The 12,203-nt window shown below is 31.4% G+C and overlaps 1 protein-coding gene across 2 annotated transcripts in view; it reads left to right on the forward strand.

Moving 5' to 3' along the window:
* The window catches only part of LOC124359463 (BMP-2-inducible protein kinase), a 70,968-nt gene extending 60,118 nt beyond the window's left edge, over window positions 1–10,850 (forward strand). For both annotated transcript variants that reach the window (XM_046812220.1, XM_046812221.1), the window contains exon 15: window positions 629–10,850. In XM_046812220.1, the coding sequence (XP_046668176.1) occupies window positions 629–2,208 (1,580 nt within the window). In that variant the 3' untranslated portion in view covers window positions 2,209–10,850. The remainder of the gene's footprint in view (window positions 1–628) is intronic.
* The last annotated feature ends 1,353 nt before the right edge of the window (window positions 10,851–12,203 follow it).

A 12,203-nucleotide genomic window follows, 5' to 3' on the forward strand; every position in this document is an offset into this window, starting at 1 on the left:
ACACTTCTAAATAGAGTCTTGGCATCTATAACTAGTATTGGAAATTTGAGGTTATGTTATAGTCAGATTTTATTTTGAAATGTTGGACACTGTGAAAGGTTAAGCATAACCAATCTAAGCAATTTGTTAATGATAAGTTACTTGTTTTATACAAAATAACCAAACTGTTTAATTTTATTTTCTATTTTAAACTGAGAGAAGACTTGGTTTTTTTATATTTTTACAATAAATACAAAAAAATTATTTTCTAACTATACTGCTTTTAATAAAAAAATCGTTTAACTATAAGAGGCTTAAAATATTTTAACAACAGTATATTTATTAATGTAAAGATTGGTTCTGGAGGCTATTAAAACTAAGTATTATAGAACTGCAAACTGTTTTTCCATAAGTATTGTTGTAATCTTCACAGAATACCAATATTATTAATAAGTGCTACAAGACAAACATTTTTGTTAAAATCTTGAAGAGCTTGTAGCATTTTTGCTATGAAAATTTTCATCTCAGCTTAAGCCCTAGTTAATGCTAACACTTCATTGATAAGTAATTATGTCACATTTATACTTATAATATTTTTGATATCTAGTAGTCATTAATCCAATTATAGTAATAAAATTTAATATTTCAGGTGACAGGAAGAAGGACATCTCTCGGAATGCCAAGCTAGAGAGGAGAAAAAAGGTAATGTTGAAAGGTAGTCGCTTGAAAGGAGTAAGGAGAAGAAAAAACAGCAAGAGGTCAGGAGAGATGAGTGGAGATATTTCTGATGATTCTATTGGTTCTGCAAGCGATCTAAGAGCAAGAGAGGAGGAAGAAGAAGAAGATGAAGAGAAAGAAGAGATGGGAGAGACAGAAACTATCAATGACAGCGTGTTGACTTGTGGATCATCTGCTTACCATGCGGAAACAGAGAGCATGGCACTGGAGGAATCTATTTCCAGGTGTCCTAGGGTTCCAGAGCTACCAGAATCCGAGGGAGATTTACTGTTTGTGGGCCATTCTTACGGAGAGAAGCCTCTATTAGCCGATGATGAGCTGGATACTGAAGATGAGAATCACCCATCATCACCACCTCTACTGATAAATATCCAAGAGGAGACGCCTCCCAATGATGTTTTTGCACTTGCCCCATTTCAGAAACCAGATTCAAAAAAGAAGGCGAAAAGGGAGACTAACATCACACCTGACTCTCTGCTACAGCTGTCCACACCCTCTCCTCCGTTGCTGGTTGCAATATCTCCTGTTGTTGCTGAGGGCTCTCTGGTGGACCTCAGTGATGACAGTAATGAAGTTGCTCAAGATGTTAAGGACTCAGGCTTTAACACTTTCTCAGGGGATTATGATTCTAGTAAAACGTTTCCTATTTTCCCACAAGATACTGTAGCTCATGAAGTAATTATTCCTGATGAGAAAGATTTGTTTGGGTCATCTCCATTTGCTAAGCATAGTAACAACCCGTTCACAGATAGTAGTGAGATTATTTCTACAAACAACGGACTGTACCACAAGACCTCCATAATCATCAGAGACGGAGACACGAGGTTCAGCTCACTGGAGGATCAGAACAGAGCGTTTGTGTATAATTCTTTACCTCGTGTTTCCAATGTGTTTGTTTCAGCGACAGTTCCTACTAGGTCTGTAGATAAGGACCTCTTTGGCTCTTTGCCATTCGACAGTGTATCAAAGAGTTCGGATGCTAAGTACTTCCCCCATAGGCCTACAACGCTACCTGTGAATACAGACAACATTTCGGGAGAAGTCACCAATCATCTCTCTCAACGAGTGGAGCAATTAGGTCTGGAACTGATGACGGATACTTCATCTCCGGAAGCACTTATGTTGCCTGCTGATTCTGACACCAACAGTACATCTAAAGCTAAGAAAGAACATCACAAAATCCATAGTTTGTCAGAAAAATGTAAGTACCACTTGATAGAAGAAAAGCAAAAGTCTCCACTTCAAGTGAAACACAAAACGATAAAATCCTCTGTATCGAAAAAGACTGGTAAAATATCTAAGAAAATTGGAAAAATTTCTAAAACTGGCTTTAGTAACATGAGTTTTGAAGATTTTCCAAGCGACGAAGTTGAAGAAGCACTGGATCATTCAAGCTCAGTTCCTTTTGAAGTGTTGAGAGATGAGAAGACTCCTGTTGAAGGCGATCGCAAATATGGCTCATTGAAAACACGAACAAACCCTTTCTCTTGAGTGCAGAAGTTGCGTGCGTCCACAACCTATCGGGTGCTACACGCGTGCAAGTGACTCGTCAAACGCAAAACGCAACTGTTCGTCTGACATTCCTCTTCACCTCACAATCTCGCTGCTTCACCTTTAAGTCTACAGTTTACCTATAAAATAGCAGAATCGTAGGCTTTGTAGTTTTTACCAGTAGTATAAACTTCCAGAACCAAAATGTTTTGTTGCAGAGATAGATAGTTTGGAGGAACACGGCGTTATATACAGTTTTAATGCTATAAGAAAAATTATTCCAATGTTTAAAGTTTTTAACAAAAGCTTTATACTATAATGTATTTTTCTACTTGATCGAGGTAAGAATTAATGTTGAGATTGGATAGGATCCTAAAACAAAATAATTTTGTATGCAAGTTTCTTCAGTTATGCTTGATTAATTTTGAAGTTAATAGACATATATCAATTATGCAATCAAGGATGTGTTCACTGCCACAGAGGAAGCACTGGAAGAGATACATTTAATTGTAGAATATTTTTAATTGGCCTAATTCTTACTGGTTTAAGGAATACTTCACTTTATGTAAAATTTAATACATATGCTTTTTATATAACCATCAAGTCTTCCAAGACAGGTATTTGTCAAAAACTTCTCATTTTAATTTTAATGTATAAGTTTCTATTCTGTTTCCACCTATATTTCACAAATTATTAACTGCTAATCTGAGAGAAAGTATCTAGCCTAAAATTTAAACTTTTAAGATGACTCATAAACAGATTTTCTAATGTTACTCATCAGTGTCTATAATTTTGAGTGTAGAGTTTACTTGCAACTTTAATAGTATGTAAAGGAAAGTATATTTTGTTATATTGTAAATATATATAGAGTGTGTACAGGTTACATTGGAGAAGGTTGTTAAGCAATCGCACCATAATGCTGTGATGTAGGTAGGAAGACTGAGTTGACATAAGAAATTTTCTCCCTTCCCTTTAATCCACAGAGCCACACTATTTTTATGCAACAATTAATATTTAATGACAATTCTTTTTATTCCATGTGAGAGTGTGTTAAAATGGATCAATAATTGTTAATTTGGTAGTTTATACTAATTTCCACAATTTTCTAATTTTCCCTATCTAAAATATAATGAATCCTAACCAATTAAGTAACAAAGTGTTCTTAGCAGTTCTACTCTTTCAATTTTTGTACTCTTATCACCAACAGACATGCCATGTAGGCATTTTGTTAAACAAACATTGTACAACAATATTGCCAATTTGTGTAAGCAATTAAAAAATGTGTATTTATTACTTATCTGCTATAATTTTCGTACAAAATATATGCTTTACAGTTTTTATCTCATAACATGCAACAAATTAACAAAGCATTTTAGGGCATTTATACCATAAAACGTGTAATATTGTTGAACCTCACCGAATACCATTTCATTAAGTATGGTCAGCTACATTTTTTATCTGGACAGAATCTGTTTAAAATAACTTAATTATTAGGTGAAACATGGGTTGTTATGTTTAAAAACTAAAGGGATCATGTTTTATAAATATTTAGCAGATTTATAATATTGTTTATAAAAATATATTTCTTGTGAATATAGGCATCAGTGAGAGTGGTACTCTAAAATGTGTTCTGTTTTAGTTAATAAAGTATTATAAATATTATGACAGAATGAAAATTACTTTAACAATAATGAATCGCTAAATATATTTGTAATCTATTTTTTTTACTAAATTTAAAATTAAAATTGAAAAATGTAAAAAAAAACGCTTTTTAGACATATTGATAGATTGAATTTTCATATTGCTAGCTCAGACAGTTACATTTATTTAAATAGATTTTAAGAAAATATTACAAAATTATCCATAATTTAGAGGGATATTTAAAATTGTTACTTTCAAGTTAATTATCTTACATAAAAATTAAGCGTGTCACTAGCCTTCACATGTATTGTGAACACACTTTACACACTTGCAGCTTACATCGGACATTGCCACTGCCACAAATTTAGATCATGCAATTACTGAAGTATTTTAATTTTAATCTTTCTCTGCTTACGTGTGTTCCATGACATACTTAACATCACACCTGATATTTATAACATACTTATAATGCTCTTTTAGTTATGAAGAATAGAGAATTTAATTAGATTGTAGGAGAGAAAAAGCATGGTTATACTACTGTACATAAATATTTATAATTTGTGGCAGATAAAATATTGTGGTGAATGCGGTATGCACCCATTGTATACATCAAACATGTCACGCATGTTAATTGTACAAACATTTGACAACAAAAGTACTAAGATATATATATATATATATTTAGAGCAACTAGAAACTATGAGCATATCAGTTAAGTTTATAGGTTGGTTTATTCTCAACTATAATATAATGTTAAGTCTAACAGCTTACTTATTCACTATTGCTAAAAAGTCACTTTTGCCAAAGTACTGATGTGCATCTATAACACATGGAGAGATTATGCACCAAGTGCTGATCAGTGCTCAGCACAGCAAACGCAACATTCAAATGTAAGATAATTAACTTTATTGTAACAAATTTTAATACCCCTGTCAACTATGCGTGTTCTTGTTCAGGATTATTAATACAGAATTGACTCTTTCTCCTGCCAATATCCCATGGAACAGGATCCGTGGATGGCCTGAGAAGTAATCAGTCTCAGCCATTGTAAAAGGAGAGGATGATACTGTTTAGTGAAGGAAACAGGATTTTTCCGGACATTTGCCATCGTTCACTGTTTAGGTTCGTACTTGTTGAAGTAGCAAGAGAGACATGTCAACCCTGAATATGCTTGCTAATAACTTGTGGCATTGACTGACACTTATTCATTTAAATCATCTATGTATACTTTTGTGAACATTAACTAAAAATTGCACTTACATTATTAAAATAGTTTTTTGGCTAGCTTACTAAGAGTGTGTAACAATTCAATTCTTTGAATACTTCTACAATCCACAACATTTTTTAAATTTTATATATTATGATCTGGAAATTAATAATTTTGATAAAAAACTAATATGATCCCCCAAACATAGCTCAGGCTTCTGGCCACTAATGTCATGGATCCACGGTCCACCCGCTGTTTTGGTCGCCCCACCTTGCGCTTCTAGCTGTTGGAGCTGTGCAATTGGGCAGGGGAGAATGGTGGGGCAATATCAAGTCCCACCCCACCTGAATCTGAATCTGAAGGTTTATTGACAGCAGCTCCTAACAGCGTGGGTGTAGGAAGGAGCAGTCCTTCACTGTGGGAGGCTCTTTTGCCATTGTCGGTTGTTCTACATGGTAGCATTAATGGTGGGAGCAGTTCAGGCGAGATAGGAGAAACAGAGCGAGGTCGCTTGATCCTCCATCGTACTTCCGTCTCGATCCTTGGAACCTCTGACATCTCCTGCCTTGGCTTACTAGGTCCCCGTTTGGTTGCACTGAAACTGCTGCTGGTTTTGTTACTAGAGCCGCTGTAATTTGGCCAACCTCTCGCATATCTAAGGTTGCTGTATCGCACTGGCTCTTTAGCCGGTAGGTAGAGTGTTGTCAACCTGTGATGGCTCTTTGTTCCCCAAACCATAAACATCCTACCAATACCTTAAGCATCAATTATAACTCTCTTATGAAAATAATTTTGTTTACAACTGTCTAACACACCTTATTAACAGATTTTATTCCTTCAAACTCAGTGAAGAGCAGCGCAGAATTGCTCTTTTTCTCCTAGAGATCAATCTCTTAATAGTGTCTTCACATTTTTTAAAAGTTGTTTTCCCAATAGTTTTCTACTAAAAATCAGTATATTCAGATTCTATCATAAGTTTAATATAATAACCATTAAAAACATAAATTTTGTGTAAATTTTGGCACTGGTGTACTGTGTAAATATGTTGAATTTTGTACATACAAATTTATTTAAGATATATTTATAAATATCTTTCCCCGCATAATGATTGCTAACAATGAAAACAAACCGAGAATATTCTATGACAAAAGAAGTATAAACTTTTATTTTCTTTAAAAACAGAGTGAGGGGAGATTCTTTCATCAAAATTTTCTCTTGTTAGGGAAGTTTAATTAACACTGTACTCATCTCACTAACTTGTACATACTGTTATAGCATGTTTCTCCCTTCAGATTAGTTTTCAAAATATGTTCTCTGGTACTTCAACTTAGTAACATTTGTAATTTCTCTAAATGTTTAGCTTAACTTATTCAAAAAAAGAAAAGTATATTATAGAAATGTTACTTTTTTTAAATCCGTTCTAAGTTAATTTTAAAATATATTCTGGTAGTCTTTAGATATTTTGGTATAACTTCACTTTAAAAAGTATTCTAAACATTAAAAAGGTAATGTTGTATGTTGATTTTGTAAATTGTTGTGAAATTGCATTTGTGCATATTTTATAAATTAGTTTGTGCTGATAATGCTTTCTTTTAGTAAATCATGTCTGGCAGCTAGTCAGTTGTATTTTAATGTTATGTTTTTTACAGGTGACTTTTATATTTATTTATTGTGTTATATTCTTTGTACTATGTAATAAGTATAATTAATGGATAATGAACTATGTGAATTTCACAATGTATGTTGTAGTCAAATTTGCCATTAAGGTAAAGGAACAAGGTTGTTACCACTGTGAATTAGGCGATTATGGTTGTGTTAGATTATTTTGTAACAAAATAGTAACTGATTCGATACCATACAGGTTTTTTACTTAAAATTTCTAAAATTTGCTTATTATATTTTCTCTTAAAATAGTTCACTATTTTGTTAACACTTTCGCTGTCGCCTCCTATTTTTGACAACTTTCTTACACTGCCGCCCGTTTTCATGTAAAAAAAAAAATGTATAACCAAAACTATGGAACTTGCATTTTCTTAAAGCTGAGTTCTTCCTCTTTCTATGCAAATGCTTATGCATAGATATTTTCAAACAGAAAGGCTTGTTTTAAAACTTAAAAACATCATGTTTTTTGTACAAAATAAAAAGTTTACCAAAAACATCACCATGTGTACATAACATAAATCTATAACATAATCTATAACATAAATATATTTCTCATTATTATTTGCTGTATTCAGCATTGTTATTACTGTCATTATAGCCACACATATTTACAATTGAAAATGTCTTGAAACATGGTTCTTTGCGCATGGCAATTTTGCACTCACTAATGTCTTTTCTTGCAGCCTTGCCTCATCGTTTTTTAGTTATCAAAGAGTATAATGAAGGTTTTTTTTATTTTGTTTATATTTGTTATTTGAGTCAAAAAAAAAAATAATGTCATCAAATTACTTGCATCTCCAAAAAGTCTATAGGTAATAAAATCAGAATCATTATCTACGTGATCTTGGAATAAATCATCACTTTCACTGTCACTTGAAAATCTCTTCTATCACTTGATTGTCTTCAATACTGTCATGATTCATTGTATTTACTCACAAAACAATTGTAGTAAACTAAAATAATAGCAAGCAAAACAATAACAATGCAGACGACGCATTAGCAGAATGAGAACAAACGGCCGACACGATGATGAGTCCATAAACAAATAACTTTTTTCTGATATTCATAATCATAATCATTCATTTCATAGATCATAATCCATAGAGTACGAAATAAACATGGAAATAGCGAATGACTATCAATGCCACAGTCTAAATTCGTTTAAATGCATTTTTATTACTGTAAAAGTCAGCACCGTTAAAATGACGTTGTCGATAGTGAAAGTGTTAAATGATTACTATAAATTTACTACATAACTGCAAAATAAATATTTTTTAATATAAGACTTTTTGTAATAAAAGATATGTCACCAATGTTTCTCCTAAAAATGGGAATGCATGCCAGTTTAACAAAAGAGATTGTTCCATTTGTTTACTGAATAAACTAGAGTCTTCAGAAGATCCTGAATCAGGTGCTGGCACCACCTAGTGAAGTGTTTATTCTTCTATCATCCAGCAAGAAGACGAAGATGTATAAAATAACCAATTTTTCCAACTTACTTTTCATCTTCTGTGCATCACAATGACCTCTCTCGTTTTCCCCCATCAACAACATATTAATTTCCATAATTAATATGGCCATATCTTGTTAATCCATGTATATGAATCAGGTTGTTAAAACTTTCAAAAATATAACTGTCTGGAACAATTCTGTCTTTCCACAATTTCATATATGGATCCTTATAAAGAATTGGACTGTGAATACTTACTAATAATTTTGTCATAATTTTATGGAAAACTGTAAATTGAATCTGATGTTACACTTTACTACCTATTCCTATTATGGGCCAAATAAAATCTTAAAACCTATCAAGGTAATGTATTCACTGAAATAACGATATAGAAAAAAACAGAATGTAAATGGAAAACATAGTAATGATTGTGCACTTAAGGATGCATTGTGTAGTGTATTTTGCATCAAGTTCGTGCAATTCTTTATATGAAAATGCCACTCAACATTAACTGCAAATCTGCATTTGTCCACTGAAAATATTTAATAATCCAGGAAGGAGTGGTTGAATTAGGTTAAAACTAAAATTGTTTTTTCTATGAATTTTAAATGAGATATATATTTTGTTGTAATTAATAAAACTAGGTTCCTGTTCAAAATATTGTTGTTTTAAAAAATGTATTAATGTAAACTCGTTATAGAATTATAACTTACAAATCGTTAACAGTATAATAGCAACTAATTGTTTTGCTAGTTAATTTGTATCTTTTCTTTGCCATTGTTCTGTGAAACGTTTAGTATTAGTGCAAACAACAGTTATTTAAAAAGAGTGTGCTGGATATTCTTTGTTTGTTATAACCAACATTAAAATTTATCTAGAATCAGGTTTGCTAACTGTTTATATAATCATTATTTTAAAATATCCTTTGTTAAATATTCTTTGTTTTGCTTTCTTCCCCATGAGAATTATTGAAGAAAGTAAGGTTATTTAGAAATGTCACTTAAATTATATGTTTTGGAATCTCTTAAGTTGAAAAGAGAGTCTCACAAGACTCACTTATGTGTAAGATGGAATAACTAATTTTATACAATTACTAAACTTATATATTTAGTAGCCTATAGTTATACTAAAATTTAAATGTCTTAAAATTGTTAGTTATTTGTGACTAAAGAGTTAGTAATGCACTAATAATTTTTACCATTTAAAAACATTGGCGTTATAAGGCAGGGTTGCATCAACAAACAGATTTAAAGCTGACAAAAAATATATTGTACTAAGTACATTTTTTAACACTGCTACTTTTTATTCAGTTTGTTATTAGACTTCATTAATTTATTTTTTATCTAAATGCATATTAAACTCAAAATATATTTTAAATTCTTAGTGAATCAACAATGTATTTCATTTTGATAATTTATCATGTAAAAACCTAGAAGAAGTATGAATGTTTCACTTAATCTTTATATAAAATTTTTTAACAAAGAGTATTCAGTGTCTTTAGGTGTAATTTTATAAAATTGGTCTTAGGCCATAACTGTATCTACCATGTAGGCCGGGTTTGGTGCCTTCTTAGCTGTAGTCTCAGACCTGAGCTCCTGCTTACACGCGTCGCACGCCTTCGCCCTTGTACAGTACGAGTGGTATGGAAGACTGACTTTCAACATAACGTTTAACGTTATCTATGTTGAGTATGGAACTACTGTTTAAATAATACTGTTTGATGCATTGCTTGCTCTGAGCAACAGTAAAAACTAGCTCAGGCATTTTAAGAAACACTTCAATGTTGACTTTAGTTGTGTAAAATACTGGTTAATTTTTTTGTGTAATCAAAACTATGTGTTGCATAATATACTCAATGGTTAGTTCTGAGCTAATAACTACAGGTCACCAGATCAGTTCTGCCGCAAGTTGAATTGGTAGATATTTTTTAGTTATAAATCCATAACCCTTTAATTAGCAAAATGTTTTATTTCAAACCTGAAAAATTTGTTATATCTTTAAAATATATTACAGCCACTGGTAGTATTTGAATCATACTTTCTGCTGTAGTAAAAATCTGAATTCTACAGTTATCAAAGTAACGTACAGAGTAAGCAGTCAAAAGTATTACTTAAACTTATGATTATGTAATTGTGTTCAGTTTACTTTTAATACCTTACTGAAATTTGTTACTTTTTCAGTTGTTTTTATCATAATTGTTTGAATGTTCTTAGTAATTTTTAATTTTATAACTTTTGATTTTTTTACATGTTAATATATCTCGCAATTTTATTGTTGCTTTATTCCGTTATTATTGTGTTCATCAGACATTCCGAATAATTTGTGAGAAAGACAAGCGTATTTGTTGTTATTGCAACAGTATTTTGGGAGGTTATATATACGTGATTATAGTACATAATTTATTGTTGTGCTTTTAGATTTGGTCAGCGCCTTTTTAAAGAAGTTTTAGCTTTATTAAATATTTGTAACATTATGTAATCGTTAATTTAAGCAAATTTTGATTGCAATTCAATTTACAGTATTAAGGTAAGTATGACCAGAGCGCTAATAACTGTATTTTTTGCATTTTATTGTTATTATTTATTTAATTTTTGTTTGTTGTTTATAGTTATTGTTATTAAATGTGTACCTACTACTTCCAACTGTATAATTTTGTTGAATAAAAGTTCTCTAAATCTTTCAGTGGTTGTTCTTTATTCATAAATCATCCATAAATTTGTTATTACTTTTAGTAAAATTTGTAATAAAATGTTTTAGCAATAGATCTCGGAATTATAAAATATGTTGGTGCACACTTGAGAATGTTTTAATCTCTCAGTGAAATGAAATAATATAAATATAAAAGTATATGAGTATTGAAATTGAGTATTTTTTCAAATTGGTCTAATATTTATAGCATTGTTGCAGTAAATATATCAATTGTCAATATTTATATTTTCATCAGTATTAATGATACATTATAAAATAAGATTAACATTTTAATGGTAATCTTACTATAGCTAGTGTACCTTGCAAACACCTTAGATCACTGCAAGTACTTCATAATAGAATAGTATGGATTTTAAAGTCTTTTGTTCTGAAATTTGTTTTACCTTTCATTCATTGGTAAATTATAGTTGTAGGCGAGAATATTATGGCCATAGCTCAAAGAAGCTAAATCGCTCTAATTTTATTTTACTTTTGTATCCAGGGAAGTTATCTTGAAGTACTTTAAATTAACATAAACAAATATTTTCTAAATCCAAAATTGAATGCACCACCTTAGTAAAGAAATGAATCAATTTTGTGGTGTTCAATTACAAACAGTTTGTATCAATTCAGTCCTTGCTTCATAACAATCTCATTTGAGGAAGCCTCGTAACTTATTGTTGTCTGGTTAGGTAAAGTGGTATCTTCATGTCATCCACAAGATGAATTACAAAATATGTACGATCGGGGAATGTTGCAGCCTCAAAGGTATTCCTAAAGAAAGACTATGTCCTTGACTTGTGAACACTTATTTTAAATAACCTACAATGTAAAAAGTGTTGTAACTTGACGCTAATACTAATCTACAAGATTATGTTAATAAAGATATTGTCTATTGTTATGAAACTTTTTATACGCACCATGATCACTATAGGGGACACATCAAACTACTTGATACTGGTACAGGATGATATTCATGTGTGCATATGCTCACACATTGAGGCCTGAGTAGATAGGTTACAGACAGAGGTGTGAAAATAATTTTTTGGGGGAGGCTGACACAGTGGGTGGTTTAGGTTGTATAAAATACCCACAAAAAATAGGGGCTCGGGAACCTTCTCCTGGGAAATTATTGAGCTGTAAGACCTAATAAATGTTGTCTAGCTTAAAATAAACTACTGAGTGCATTTTTAATGTAAGTCTCGAAATTTTTGGAAGAGCTTCAGTCCCATGTGCTCCCCCTTATATATATATATATATATATATATAAAAGCTCCTTTGTATATATATATAAGCCCATGGCTGTAGATAAGTTAGATAGAACAAGGAAGAACTTTGAAGCAAAAC

This window comes from Homalodisca vitripennis, chromosome 4 (assembly GCF_021130785.1).
Source record: "Homalodisca vitripennis isolate AUS2020 chromosome 4, UT_GWSS_2.1, whole genome shotgun sequence".
Taxonomy (NCBI): Eukaryota; Metazoa; Arthropoda; class Insecta; order Hemiptera; family Cicadellidae; genus Homalodisca; species Homalodisca vitripennis.